This window comes from Nicotiana sylvestris, chromosome 6 (genome assembly GCF_000393655.2).
Source record: "Nicotiana sylvestris chromosome 6, ASM39365v2, whole genome shotgun sequence".
In the NCBI taxonomy this organism is placed as follows: Eukaryota; Viridiplantae; Streptophyta; class Magnoliopsida; order Solanales; family Solanaceae; genus Nicotiana; species Nicotiana sylvestris.
In genome coordinates, this window is record NC_091062.1 from 152,480,732 (window position 1) to 152,496,828 (window position 16,097).

The 16,097-nt window shown below is 42.2% G+C and overlaps 1 protein-coding gene across 1 annotated transcript; it reads left to right on the plus strand.

The window, feature by feature from the left end:
- LOC138871498 (uncharacterized) lies at positions 1–15,693 on the plus strand. The gene is made up of 8 exons (XM_070149377.1): positions 1–255; positions 1,178–1,256; positions 12,479–12,483; positions 12,584–12,856; positions 13,411–14,282; positions 14,394–14,648; positions 14,949–15,066; positions 15,208–15,693. The coding sequence occupies exons 1-8, from the start codon at positions 1–3 to the stop codon at positions 15,691–15,693; spliced, it is 2,343 nt and encodes a 780-aa protein (XP_070005478.1).
- Positions 15,694–16,097: the final 404 nt, after the last annotated feature.

Sequence of the window (16,097 nt, forward strand, 5' to 3'; positions counted from 1 at the left end):
ATGGCGAGAACACGTGCTTCCTCATCCACCGATCAGCAGCCCAAGCCCCTAGCAACAACTTCTACGAGGGGCAGAGGGCAAGGCCGAGGCCGTGCTAGAGGCCGAGGTAGGGGCAGAGCTCAGCCCAGAGTAGCAGCACAAGCGGCGGAACCTCAGGTTGACTTTGATAATGAGGTTCCGGCCCAGACAGTTTCGGTGGACCCAGCTCAGGTACTAGAGGAGTTTATTGCTACCCCAGTACTCCAGGATGCTCTGGTCAGTCTAGTGGGCTTTATGGAGAGTGTCACCCGGGCAGGCTTGCTTCCATAGTACCAGTCGTCTCTCAGGCTGGAGGAGGAGCCCAGACTCCTACTACTCGCACTCCGGAGCAGATGGCTCCCAGTTCTAGACTCCAGTAGCTCAGCCAGTTGGAGCAGTTCAGCCGGGTGTGGTAGCTCAGACCAGTGATGGAGCAGCTATGTCTGTCGATGCTTTGTGGAGATTGGACAGGTTCACCAAGCTCTTCACTACTACTTTTAGTGGTGCATCTTCTGAGGATCCCCAGGATTATCTAGATAGTTGTCATGAGGTTCTCAGGAACATGGGGATAGTGGAGACCAATAGGGTCGACTTTGCTACTTTCCGCTTGTATGGATCCGCCAAGACTTGGTGGAGAGATTATTGTTTGGCTAGACCAGCCGGATCGTCAGCATTGACTTGGGAGTAGTTTACTCAGCTATTTCTGGAGAAGTTTCTTCCTATCACTCAACAAGAGATCTATCAGAGGCAATTTGAGCGTCTCCAGCAGGGTTCTATGACCTTTACTCAGTATGAGACCATATTTATCGACTTGGCCCGTCATGCTCTTATCATACTTCCCACCGAGAGAGAGAGGGTGAGGAGGTTCATTGATGTACTTGTTTAGCCGATTCGACTTCAGATGGCTAAGGAGACAGGGAGTGAGATTTCTTTTCATAAGGCGGCCAATGTGGCCAGGAGAGTTGAGATGGTTCTGTCACAGGGGAGTGGTCAGGGGTCTGACAAGAGTCCTCGTCATTCAGGTAGATTTAGTGGTGCCTCATTTGGAGGCAGGCATTCATATGGTAGAGGCCATCTTCATAGGCCTTTTCAGTCAGCACTTCAGGTTTTTCACAGCGCTTCAGGTTGTCGTGGTTCTTATATGCAATATTCTTATCAGCAACCCTACAATGCACCACCAACTCCTATCCGTGCACCGCCACTCCAGAGTTTTCAGGTTGGCCATTCAGGTCGCCAAGGTTAGTCTCAGTTTCCTCAGCCACAGCACTCAAGTGGATGCTTGAGTGTGGTGAGTATGGTCATATCCGGAGGGCTTATCTGAGATTGGTGGGTACTTAGTCGTAGCACTAGGGTTCCCGTGCTATGGTTCAGGCACTAGGTGTTCCACCACCCGCTCCACCAGCTAGTGGTGGGGGTAGATGTTACAACCCATATACACATGTGTTAGTTCATGCCATATATTAGTTAATATAAATCCAAGAAGGAATTATCTTTGAGATGATATAAGGTCAATCATATTGGTCTTAAGTGATACAAGAGTGTATAAGGGTGATTAACCAGTATTAGAAGTTAAACGAATCAAGGATATTTTAACTCGTATTTTTAGGTAATCTAGCGGTGCTTAATACACTCAAGAGGTCATTTATTAAGGTATTTTAATCATGTAATATCCGTATCATAAGTCTTGAAGTCAAACGAGTTATGAAACAAAAGTCGACAAAAGTTGTCGCAACTTAGGTTCATAATTTTACTTAAACATTAGGTCAAATATTTCTAATATTTTCTCATAATTTACAAGAAATTACGGGGTAATCTACCAACCAAATTAAAGTTCTATGAGTCTAGTTTCCAACTCATTAAACCGTTCATCAATACCATATCGGAGTAGAGAGATATTTGTATTTTCGCGAGACTGCGCCAAACACCTCTCTATGGGGCCCACTAAGGCGGTTTAAGATATTTGGACCTATATAGGATGCCTCCAACCCGTTTTAAGTCATTTCTTCTCACTATTTTCATACCTTAGAACCCTAGGAACATCCTCTCAAGGTTCTCTCAAGATTCAAGACCCAAAAAGGGCAAACAACACAAATCAAGTGTCGGGAATTCCGTGGCGCTAGTAAGTCTCTTGTTCTTCTTGTTGTTGCTCATTTTTGTGTCGTTCCAGATCGTGTGGGAGGTTGTTTTAAAGGGTTTATGTTCTGTAAATACTCCCTCATGTTCTTAATATCAATCCTAGGTGATTTCAAGCCTTCTAAAGTGATTCTAGTGCCGAAAAACACTAATTGATCGCTAGTTTCGCTTTTTTGTTGTTGTGGCAGCATTGGAGGGATATTTCATGGAAATTTAAGGTCAAATTGGAGTTTTTATTTCTGTATAAAGGTAAGGAACCTCTTACTCTATATGTATTTAAGATTATCCAAGTTGCGGCTAAGCCATTGAAGCTAGAACTTGTGAAATATATATCGAAAGGCTTGGTAGTAATGTTATTGTTTTGTGGACTGTTTTGCGTTGTTGTTGGGCTGCGTATTTTACTACTATCTTGTGGAGTTTTGGAGGAGGAAGGGTGTGGAGAAACACCATATATATGTAGGGTTATGGGCTGATAGTTATTCGTAACATTTCCAGGTTGTTTGACACGACTACGGTGGTCGTCGTATGTATGGAGTGATTAGGCTGTGTGTGGACTATTTTGGGAGGCTCAATATGTTTATTATTGATGTTGTTTGGGCTGTTTGGTGACTGTTTTGAATGGTGTGAGGTCATATATATAGGGGAGGTGCTGTCCGTTTCATCGTAAAATAGGTTGTGGTCGATACATAATAGTTATGACGCTTAAATGATAACGATAGTATCGTTTCTCTTATTGTAGACTAAGGAGTTTTGACAATTGCATAGCTTGAGATTGGGGAAGTATATACAAGGTATGTGAGGCTATCCCTTTCCTTCTTTTGCACGACTCCGATTGTACATAATGTAATGAACGAGCTTCCAAGATACTCTACTCTTAGAAGCTAGCAGTACTTACATTGTTTTCCCTCTTATGGAACGATTGATGTTAATGTTGCTTCTCTTATTCTTATGTTATCAATGTTGTTGGTACTTCCTGATTCTTATAAGGTTCATAGTGAAGAGTTAGTCCTAATAACGTGTATAGAGGATACCGACCTTACGTCACTCCAAAAGGTTTAGAATGTGATTCCATGAGTCGAGCATGCATTATATATATGTATCTATTTTACTCTACCGAGCCACGCTATAGTTGGCCGGGTACGGCACCTATTGTGCAACCACTGATCAGTTGGGTTTTACCGAGCTCCACGTGGCCGGGTACGATTCTACCGAGCCTATTATGGCCGGGTACGATATGATGATGATGATGCCCACAGAGGCGAATGCTTTAAAGGTTTATGTATTTATACATATGTATCATGCATTTCATGTAAGTAGCCCTCAGAGGTACTAAGATGTTACAGGTTGTATATTCTCTATCCTTGCTTACATTACTGATCGTATTTATGGTTCCTTGCCTTACATACTCAGTACTTTATTCGTACTGACGTCCTTTTATTTGTGGACGCTGCATGTCGTGCTGCAGGTCCTGATAGACAGGCAGGTGCAGCTCCCCCACCACAGTAGACTGTCCAGTTCAGCGGTGATTGGCGAGATCCCTTCTCCGGACTTGCCTTGGTCTTGGTATGCAATTTTTGTTATAGACATTATGGGTATGTCGGGGCCCTGTTCCGGCTATGTTGCAACACTTATGTTCTTTTAGAGGCTCATAGATAGGTGTCGGCTCATGTATAGTTTGGTATGCCTTGTCGGCTAGTTTTTGTTGTATAGTCTTTCATAGTAGCGTGGTAGCTCATACCTTATATGTAGTTTCTTGATTGTCTGGTCATCCCCTGCTATGTATGTTCATGCCGTCATATTTTATTGCTGGTTGTCCATGATCTAGGTCTACCATTTATATTGATCTCGTCAGCCCTAAAAGATAATAATGAAGGTTAGATGAAATGTACGTTGGTGCTCGGCAAGTGTGGTCGGGTGCTAGTCATGGCCCTTCAGTTTGGGTCGTGACAAACTTGGTATCAGAGCAAGTCTGTCCTAGGGGTTGTCTATGAGCCGTGTCTAGTAGAGTCTTGATTATGGATGTGTAGCGCGCCACATTTATAATCAGGAGGCTACATGACATCTAGGGTTGTTACCTTCTTCCTGAATCTAGATCGTGCGTAGAGTTGAGTCGTAAGTGTTCGTCTCTAATATTCACCTTGTTTTTTTCAGTGATGCCTTCGACTAGGAAGCAAACGATTAGTAGACGGCTTTGATACAACAGCGGGAGAGGGTACCAGTCAGGTGCCCCAAGTCAGAGCAGGACAAAGTGAGGCTCAAAGTGAGATGCCCTCTCATACCTCATCTACTCCATCTCCTCCAGAGGATATTAGAAGGCACCCAACGCCTCCAGTTCCTCCGTCTGGCACTCCAGACCAGGATATGCGGAGTGCTTTGCAGTTATTGACTAGCTTGGTAGCTGCTCAGGCTTAGAGGCAGAATACAGGTGCTGCTGAGAAACCAGTTAGTACAAGAGTTCGTGATTTTAAGGTTCATAGTGAAGAGTTAGTCCTAATAACGTGTATAGAGGATACCGACCTTACGTCACTCCAAAAGGTTTAGAATGTGATTCCATGAGTCGAGCATGCATTATATATATGTATCTATTTTACTCTACCGAGCCACGCTATAGTTGGCCGGGTACGGCACCTATTGTGCAACCACTGATCAGTTGGGTTTTACCGAGCTCCACGTGGCCGGGTACGATTCTACCGAGCCTTATGATGGCCGGGTACGTTTTTTTTACCGAGCCTATTATGGCCGGGTACGATATGATGATGATGATGCCCACAGAGGCGAATGTTTTAAAGGTTTATGTATTTATACATATGTATCATGCATTTCATGTCAGTAGCCCTCAGAGGTACTAAGATGTTACAGGTTGTATATTCTCTATCCTTGCTTACATTACTGATCGTATTTATGGTTCCCTGCCTTACATACTCAGTACTTTATTCGTACTGACGTCCTTTTATTTGTGGACGCTGCATGTCGTGCTGCAGGTCCTGATAGACAGGCAGGTGCAGCTCCCCCACCACAGTAGGCTGTCCAGTTCAGCGGTGATTGGCGAGATCCTTTCTCCGGACTTGCCTTGGTCTTGGTATGCAATTTTTGTTATAGACATTATGGGTATGTCGGGGCCCTGTTCCGGCTATGTTGCAACACTTATGTTCTTTTAGAGGCTCATAGACAGGTGTCGGCTCATGTATAGTTTGGTATGCCTTGTCGGCTAGTTTTTGTTGTATAGTCTTTCATAGTAGCGTGGTAGCTCATACCTTATATGTAGTTTCTTGATTGTCTGGTCATCCCCTGCTATGTATGTTCATGCCGTCATATTTTATTGCTGGTTGTCCATGATCTAGGTCTACCATTTATATTGATCTCGTCAGCCCTAAAAGATAATAATGAAGGTTAGATGAAATGTACGTTGGTGCTCGGCAAGTGTGGTCGGGTGCTAGTCATGGCCCTTCAGTTTGGGTCGTGATAGTAGAGGTGTTAGAGGTGGAGGTAGAGGTATTAGAGGTGGAGGTCAGGCAGTTAGAGGTGGAGACCAGCCAGCAGCAGGCCATCCCAGAGATGTAGTTCAAGGTGGTGGGGCCCAGTCCCAATGTTATGCTCTTCCTTCTAGGACTGAGGCTGAGGCTTTCGATGCAGTAATCACAGGTATTGTTCTAGTTTGTAGTAGAAATGCTTCAGTCCTATTTGATCCAAGGTCTACATACTCCTATGTGTCATCTTATTTTGCACCATATCTGGTCATGCCTGGTGATTCCTTGAGTGCCCCTGTATATGTGTGTACACCGGTGGGTGATTTTATTGTGGTAGATCGAGTCCATCGTTCGTGTATAGTTGTGATTGGGGGTCTTGAGACTCATGTAGATTTGTTACTTCTGAACATGGTTGATTTTGATGTCATACTGGGGATAGACTAGTTATCACCTTACCACGTTATCTTGGACTGTCATGCCAAAACTGTGACCTTAGCCTTGCCCGGTTTGCCTCATTTAGAATAGAGAGGGACTTCTGGTCATTCTACCCGTAGTGTTATCTCTTATATGAAGGCTCTGTGTATGGTCGAAAAAGAGTGTTTGGCCTATTTGGCATATGTTTGTGATTCTAGTGCTGAGGTTCCTTCTATTGATTATGTGCCCATTGTTCGTGAGTTCCCTGAGGTATTTCCTTCAGACCTGCCGGTTATGTTGCCCGACAAGGATATTGACTTTTGCATTGATTTGGCTCCGGGCACTCAGCCCATTTCTATTCTATCGTATCGTGTAGCCCCTCTTGAGTTGAAAGAGTTGAAGGAGTAGTTTCAAGACTTGCTTGAAAAAGGTTTCATTAGACCTAGTGTTTCACCTTGGGTGCGCCAGTGTTGTTTGTTAAGAAGAAGGATAGATCGATGCGAATGTGTATAGATTACCGGTAGTTGAACAAGGTTACAATCAAGAATAAGTATCCACTGCCGATGATTCATGATTTGTTTGATCAGCTTCAGGGTGCCAAGGTATTTTCGAAGATTGACTTGAGATATGGCTACCATCAGTTGAGGATTAGGGCATCTGATGTCCCTAAGACAGCTTTCCGCACTCGGTACGGGCATTGTGAGTTCTTGGTGATGTCATTAGGGTTGACAAATTCCCCAGCAGCTTTTATGGATTTGATGAACCGAGTGTTCAGACCTTACTTGTATTCATTCGTGATAGTCTTCATTGATGATATTTTGATCTATTCCCACATCCTGGAGGAGCACGAGCAGCATCTTTGAGTGGTTCTTCAGACTTTTAGGGATAGTCAGTTGTATTCCATGTTCTTGAAGTGTGAGTTCTGGTTGAGTTCTGCTTCATTCTTCGGTCATGTTGTATCAACAGAGGGTATTCAGGTTGATCTGAAGAAGATAAAGGCAATCAAGAACTAGCCTAGACCCGCATCAGCTACAGAGATTCGGAGTATCTTGGGTTTGGCAGGCTACTATTGTCGGTTTGTGGAGGGGTTTTCATCTATAGCAGCCCTGATGACCAAGTTGACCTAGAAGGATGCTCAGTTCAGGTGGTCGACGAGTGCGAGGTGAGCTTTTAGAAGCTCAAGATAGCTTTGACTACGGCACCAGTGTTGGTTTTGCCCACAGATTTAGGGCCTTACACAGTTTATTGTGATGCATCCCGTATTGGACTTGGTGCAGTGTTGATGCAGGATGGCAAGGTCATTGCCTATGCTTCGCGGCAGTTGAATATTCAGGAGAAGAACTATCTGGTTCATGATTTGGAGTTATCATCCATTGTTTACGCGTTGAAGATATGGAGGCATTATCTGTATGGCGAGACATGTGAGGTGTTCACGGATCACAAGAGTCTGCAGTACTTGTTCAAGCAGAAGGATCTAAACTTGAGGCAGAGAAGGTGGTTGGAGCTATTGAAAGACTATGATATCACCATCTTATATCATCTGGGTAAGGCCAATGTGGTGGTCGATGCATTGAGTAGGAAGTCAGCCAGTATAGGCAGTCTTACTTATATTCTGATCAGTGAGAGGCCGCTTACTTTGGATGTTTAGGCTTTGGTGAATCAGTTCATGAGGTTGGATGTTTCTGAGCCCACCTGTGTGCTAGCTTGTACAGTTGCTCGTTCTTCTTTATTGGAGTGTATCCGAGATCGGCAATATAAAGAACCTCATTTGTGTGTCCTTAGAGACACGGTGCAGCACGGAGGTGCCAAGCAGGTTACCTTAGGAGATGATGGAGTTTTGAGATTTTAGGGTCGATTTTGTGTGCCTAATGTGGATGGACTCTGAGAGTTGATTTTAGAGGAGGCCCATAGTTCCCGATACTCTATTCATCCAAGAGCCGCTAAGATGTATCAGGATTTGCGGCAGTATTATTGGTGGCAGAGAATGAAGAAGAACATTGTTGAACATGTGGCTTGGTGTTTGAACTGTCAGTAGGTTAAGTACGAGCATCAGAGGCCCGGTGGTTTGTTCTAGAAGATTGAGATTCCTTAGTGGAAGTGGGAGCGTATCACTATGGACTTAGTTGTTGGACTACCATGGACTCAGAGGAAGTTCGATGCAGTGTGGGTTATTGTTGATAGGCTGACTAAGTCAGCACATTTCATTCATGTGGCAGTCTCCTATTCTTCCGAGAGGTTAGCTGAGACCTATATCCGGAAGATTGTACATCTTCATGGTGTGCTCATGTCTATCATTTCAGATCGAGGTACGCATTTTACCTCACATTTCTGGAGAGCAGTTTAGCGAGATTTGGGCACACGAGTTGAGTTGAGCACAACATTTCATCTGCAGACGGACAGGCAGTCCTAGCGGACTATTCATATTTTGGAGGATATGCTCCGAGCTTGTGTCCTTGACTTGGAGGCTCGTGGGAAAAGTTTTTGCATTTAGCAGAGTTTGCTTACAATAACAGCTACCAGTCGAGAATCCAGATGGCTCCTTATGAGGCTTTGTATGGTAGGCGATATTGCTTGCCGATTGGATGGTTTGAGCCGGGAGAGGCTCGGTTGTTGGGTACAGATCTAGTTTAGGATGCCTTGGACAAGGTTAGGATTATTCAGGATAGGCTCCGTACAGTTCAGTCAAGGCAAAAGAGTTATGTCGACCGTAAGGTTCGTGATTTGGCTTTCATGGTCGGTGAGCGGGTATTTCTTCGAGTGTCGTCTATGAAGGGCGTGATGATATTTGGGAAGAAGAGCAAGCTTAGCCCTAGGTTCTTTGGCCCGTTTGACATTCTTGATCGAGTGGGAGAGGTGGCTTACAGACTTGCATTGTCGCCGAGCTTATCAGGCATGCATCCAGTATTTCATGTGTCCATGCATCGGAAGTATCACGGCGATCCATCCCACGTGTTAGATTTCAGCACTATCTAGTTGGACAAGGACTTGTCTTATGAGGAGGAGCCGGTAGCTATTCTAGACCGGCAGACTTGTCAGTTGAGATCAAAGAGTTTTCCTTTTGTTCGTGTTCAGTAGAGAGGTCAGCCTGCTGAGGCATCAACCTAGGATCCAGAATCCAACATGCGGAGCCATTATCCCCATCTTTTCCCCGAACCAGGTACTTCCTTCTTATGTCCATTCGAGGACGAATGGTTGTTTTAGAGGTGGAGAATGTGATGACCCAAAAGGTCATCGCTTGTTTTAGAAATAAATTCTACATTCCGAGGACTTAAAACCCTCTTTCCGCATCACCTCGATTTGTGTGTGCAGTCCGGACACGTAGCCATAAAGCCATTATGTGAAAATCTATGAAAAATAACGAATTTTGACTTTAAAATGAATTTAAGTTGAATTCGGTCAACATTTTGGGTAAATAGACCTGGACCCGTGATTTGACAGTCCCGAAGGGTCCGTAGGAAAATATGGGACCTGGGCGTAAGCCCGAAATCGAATTCCAAGATCCCAAACCCGAGAAATAATTTTTTAAAGAAAATTATTTTCTGGAATATTTATGAGTTTTCTACAATATTTATGAGTTAAAGAAAATTGTTTTCTGGAATATATATGGTCCCAAGCCTATATATGGTTCCGGAGTAAGTCCCAAGAATATTTCTGGAACATTTCATAGTTGTTGATGTTATTTTGGCGATTTGATCGTACGAGTAAGTCCGTATGATGTTTTTATGTTAGCGTGCATGTTTGGTTTGGAGCCTCGAGGGCTCGGGTGAGTTTCAAATAGGCATCGGAGTATTTTTGGACTTAGAAATCTGGTATTTCTGTTGTTGCTGGTGTTTGAGTTTTTAACTCTATGCGATCGCGTGGTAACACTTGCGAACGCAATGCACAAACGGGGAAGGGGAAGGTTTGCACTATGCAATCGCATAGAACCAGGTGTGAACGCAGAGCCTTAGGAGTTTACTCTACACGAACGCACCCGTGATGACGCGAACGCATAGAATAGGAGATAGGTTGGGGGTTGGGTAGTTTTAACCCTATGCGAACGCAGCCTTTTGCTCGTGAACACGTAGGTTATGAGAGTCAAACCTATGTGATCGCATAGGCTTGTTCGTGATCGCATATCTTATTTTTGCCCAGTCATTTAAACAGTAACATAACACATACGGGATTTAACCCAAAACTCACAACTTCTTCTTCCAAACTCCAAATTGGGCGATTTTTGAAAAGGAACTTCACCACAAATTCATAGATATGTAATCTTAGACACATTTTCTTGAATTTCCATTAACACCCATTAGGTTCCTAGGCCTAAATCATATTCTTAAGGATAGAAAATTAGCGATTTTGGTAGAGTTAGGGCTTTTTGTATAATTGGAATTTAGACCTCGTTTTGGGGTCGGATTTCGAAACTAATTACATATTCGGGCTCGAGGGTGAATGGGTTATCGGGTTTTGGTCCGAACCTCGTGTTTTAACCAAGCGGGTTCGGGGTCGATTTTTGACTTTTTGGGAAGAATGATAGGAAATCTATAATTAAGCATTGGGTATGAATTCTTTAGCATTTATTGATATTGTTAAATCAATTTGGACTAGATACGAGTTGTTCGTAGGCGAATTCTAAAGAAAAAGCGGTGTTTGAGGCTTGAGTTGGTCGTGAAAGTTCGAGGTAAGTGTTTGGTTTAACCTTAGCTTGAGGGAATAGGAGTTGTGTCTTATTTGCTACGTGTTACTTGTTGAGTACAATGTATAGGCATGGTGACGAGTATCTATACGTTGGTGTCAAGCATAACCGTGAGTCTTAAATTGAAATTATTATATTCTTGATAAATACTACGAATGCCTAAGTTGTGATTCTCGGTGCTGAGCAAGGGTTATGATTATTCTCGTGGATATTACTTACGATTGAGTATTGGTGCTAGTTAAGGAAGTTAGATGTTGGACCAAGTTTAGTTATAGTTGATTTTCCCTTGCTAGGACATGTTTACTTATACTGTCGATTCTCTTGCCGGGATAGAGTTGTTTCTTTATTGATCCCTTATCGGGACTCTCTTCGTGATTGGTGTTGAACTGTATATGTGGATCGGGTTACACGCCTCAACAATATTATGTTTGGATCGGGTTGCATGCCGCAACAATATTATGTTTGGATCGGGTTTCACGCCGCAACAATAATATGATTGGATCGGGTTGCACACCGCAACAGTGATAAATGATATGGACCGGGTTGCATGCCGCAACAGTATTTTTATGATTTGGATCGGGTTGCGCACTGCAACAATAGATAATAAAAGTGTTTATTGGTTGGTTACGAGCTCCTTATTCTTTTGTTGTGAATTCTAAATTGTTCTTTATGTTTTTCTCTTAAATTACTATTTGCAAATGATATTCCCCCGCATCATGTCCCCCTCCAATCTTTACTTATTTATTTTTATTTCATTTTCCGTTTTATATTATACAACTGCACAGGTTTATTTGGTAGTCTGGTCCTAGCCTCGTCACTACTTCGTGGGGGTTAGGCCAGGCACTTACCAGCACATGAGTTCGGTTGTGCTGATACTACACTCTACACTGTGTGCAGATCCCAGAGCGGCAGCTTTTGGACCATAGCTTTGGGTGGTTGCCTTCAGTCCAGTCGGATATCCCATGGTAGTCCTGCAAGCGTCCGCAGGCCCAGGCGTTCTCTTTCATCTTTTTATTCTGTTTTCATTTACTTCAAGGACAAACTGTATCTTTCTTTTCAAACAATTGTTTGCAGTATTCATAGATAGTCTGTGATATTGAGACACCGGTTCCGGGTAAAGATGTACTTGATAATATCGTACTTGTTTTTGGATAATTTATCATATTACGTCTTCCGCATGTCTTTAATTATTGTTAATATTTCACTTTTGATCGCATATTGTTTTAAACTGCTAAAAAGGGCTAAATAAAAGAGTTAGTAAATCTATAATACCCGGCTTGCCTAGCTTTCACGAGTAGGCCCCATCACGACTCTCGAGGTTGGGAAATCCGGGTCGTGACATTTATTCATATTCCTTAAAACGAAACTTTGTTATATCAAAATTATATAATTTTTTTTTCTTTAGAAATTTGGATTTACTTCTTGTGCTTTTCTGTGAGGCATACAACTATCTTTGATACACATATTTCAGCAACATCCAACGTGGAAGTGGAGTAGGATTATTTGAATGTTAGCTGAGTAGGATTATTTGAAAGTTAGTTGGGCGGGTAAAGTAGTTATTTCCATTTCTCTATTTTCAACATGCTTTTCATTTTCATTTTCAAATTACAATTGTATAAGTAATGGGTTGTAATAGAAGGAAGGCAGACTTAAGCATATATTACTGATTTCCTCATCGTCTTCTTCTTCTAAACTCTCTCTTCTCTCTCTTTCTATCTCTCTCCCCTGTTTCCCTTCTCTTTTCTCTCCATTTACTGTTCCATTGTAGTACTGGTACCTTATTGGTATCAATTGGTATCAGAGCCAATCGACTCCGATGGGACTACAACAAGCTGTAGATGAAACTCAAGGTGCTCCAGCTGCTAATCTCTAGGAACAATATAAGGATTTAGCAGCTCAGCAATTGGATCTGCGAGCTAGCATGGATCAAATGCATCAGGAGCTTAAGGAAGACATGGATCGCAAGAAAATTGAGCTAGTTCAGTTGGTCAGTGCTCTTAAAAGCTCCTTCGATGGAATGCACTTGCATCAGCAAGCTAAGGATGGTAGCTCTACTTCAACAGAACGAACTCACACTATTGCAACAGGTCAGGGAATTTTAGGCCCAAATCCTCACTATGTCGCTAATAATCGCAATCATAATCTGGTATTTCCTCGTTTTAATGGTGAAGACTTAAAAAATTGGTTGTACCGAATTGAACGGTATTTTTCTATGGATAATACTCCTCTCACTGAATGAGTGAGAGTAGTAGCCATGAACTTCGATTATGAGGCCTTGGCTTGGCATCAATCCTTTTTAAAGTGTAGAGGTATACCTGGGCTACCTGAATAGGAGGAGTACTTGGCTGTGTTGGTTGAAACATTTGGGGATGAGTTTGCAGATCCCATGCTTGAATTAAAGAAACTGAGATAAACTGGTTCTGTAAGGGAATTTCAATTTTCTTTTGATAGGCTTGTCTCATAGTGTAGCTTATTAGTAGATCAAGCTATATCATGTTTCCTAGGTGGCGTGAAGGAGGAGTTGGTTAATCCAATTATGATGCATAAGCCCAAAAGTCTCTCAAAAACCTATCGATTAGCCAGATTAGCTGAAGCTACTTTAGCAGCAAATGCTCAAATCATGAAACATCTTTCTGCACATGTCCATTCCTTTTCCAACAAAAAAAACCCTTATGAACTACACCCTACCAAAATTTCTAGCCAACAGTCCTTAACTCCCAACAATTAGCCTTGCCACCTTCAACTATTCCTGACCCCAGAAGTAGGAGAATGATTTCACCAGAAGAGATGCAGGCAAAAAGGGCTCAAGGGTTATGTTATTTCTGTAATAATAAGTATAGACCTGGACATAGGTGTTCCTTACCTAAACAAATATTCATCATGGACCTAGAATACACTGAGGGTAATATAGAGAAAGATCCTGTTAAGTCAGAGGGAACATCACCAACTAAAGAATGGACTGTGCCAGATAGAGATCCTCTCTTTTTCTCCTTATGTGCTCTAAGTGGTCTTAAGGGAGCTCAAACTATCCATGTCATTGACTATAGTAATAAAAGACCCATTCAGATACTGTTAGATGGTGGAAGTACACATAATTTCATTGATGCTGAATCTACACAAAGGCTAGGGTGTCATATTTCCCCAACTAAGCTGGGCTTTGTCAGTTTTGGCAACAACACTATGGAGGCTACCTCTGGTGTAGTGAGGGATTTCCAATGGATGTTACAAGGGACTACCTATACATCAGATATGATTGTCTTTCATGTAGGGAAGTATGATTTGGTTTTGGGGGCCCTATGGATGAAGACACTGGGTCCTGTTACTATGGATTACACTGAGCTTACCATGTCTTTTAACTACCAGGGCAAACATCATGTGTTGAAGGGAGTCACTGAAGACTACAAGCTCTCAAGCTCTAAGGCTATAAATAAGGGTTGCAGTGAAGAGGTCCAATTCTTTACGTTGCAAGTGGTTTCTCCTACCACTATGGTGGAGTGTGCCAACCACCTTAATGCCCTTCATCTGCCTGTAGAAGAGTCTCTGCCAGATACACTTAAGAACCTGCTTGAGCAGTATCAAATACTCTTTAGGGAGCCCAAAGCTTTTCCACCTCAGAGGGGTATTTTTGATCATAGAATTCCTCTATAATAAGGGTCTAAACCAATTAACATCATACCTTATAGATATTCCTCTATGAAGAAAGATATTATAGAGAAACTTGTATTGGAAATGTTACATCACGGTGTTATTCGATATAGCAATAGTCTTTTTTCTTCACCTATGGTTCTAGTGGGGAAGAAGGATGGATCATGGAGGTTGTGTGTAGATTATAGGGAGTTAAACCAATACACAATTAAGGACAAGTTTCCCATTTCCATCATAGATGATCTTTTAGATGAACTCACTAGAGCTACAGTTTTTTCTAAAATTTATCTAAGGTCAGGATACCATCAAATTAGGATGGTACCTGAGGATATTCTAAAAACTGCTTTCAGGACTCACTCAGGCCATTATGAATACCTTGTCATGCCACTTGGTTTAACAAATGCTCCCTCTACATTTCAATGCCTTATGAATCATTTGTTTCAACAGTTTCTAAGGAAGTTTGTATTGGTTTTCTTTGATGACATTTTGGTTTATAATGTGCATTTACAAGACCATGTGCAACATCTATAACAAGTATTTGAAGTTATGAAGTCTAACAGCCTCCTAGATAAACATTCTAAATGTGTTTTTAGGGTGGCAAAAGTGGAATACTTAGGCCATTTCATCTCTGCTGTAGGAGTTTCAACTGATCCAAAGAAAATTTTGGTTGTTCAACAATGGCCTGTGCCTACTACCCTAAAGCAACTCAGGGTTTTTTTTGGTCTTGCTGAATATTATAGGAAGTTCATCAAGAATTATGGCCTTATTAGTCGACCTCCCGCTGAATTACTTAAGAAGGATAGCTATAAATGGTACATCAGTGCTTAGCAAACATTCATTGCTCTGAAGAAGGCATTAACCATTGCTCTTGTATTGGCTTTGCCCAACTATTCTGCCTCTTTTGTGGTGGAAACTAATGCTAGTGGCACAGGTATTGGAGCTGTACTTATGCAAGAGGGTCATCCTGTGGCCTTTATCAGCAAAGGCTTGGCCCCTAGAAATGCTGCTCTTTCTGTTTATGAGAGGGAACTTCTGGCCCATGTTTTTGTTGTGAGCAAGTGGTCATATTACCTCATGGGTCAGCATTTCATTATAAGAACTAATCGGAAGGCTGTGAAATATCTTCTAAAGCAGAAGATTCATACAAATTCACAAATCCAATGGATAGCCAAGCTTCTACCCTTTGATTTTGAGATCCTATATAAGAAAGGTAGGGAGAACATAGTTGCTGATTCTTTATCAAGGGTTCAACGTGCTGAACTAATGTCATTACTGGTCTCTTCTGTCTCTACTGAGTTATGGGAAGAAATCACTGCCAGTTGGTCTTCTGATCCTTAGTTACATTCCCTAATCTTGTCCTTACAACAAGCTCCTCTGAAATATTTCACTTGGATTAATCATCAACTTATAAGAAAAGGGAAGTTGGTGAAAGGAAATGATGCTGCTTTGCGAACTAATCTTCTTACCTTATGGCATTCCACCCTAGCAAGTGGCCACTCTGGATTAGATCCCACTACTAGAAAGGTGATAACCTATTTTTATTGGAAGGGTATTAGGAAAGACATTGCAACCTTCATTCAAAATTGTACCACTTGCCAAAGGTTAATGTCACTTCACAATTCACTTCACACCTTGAGCCAATGCTCTAAAAGTTCAATTGTCACTTATACTTTCACAATTTTGCTATACAACCTGAGCCAACGCTCCTCAATGCTCATAGATTACAATTCTTTCCGCAAACC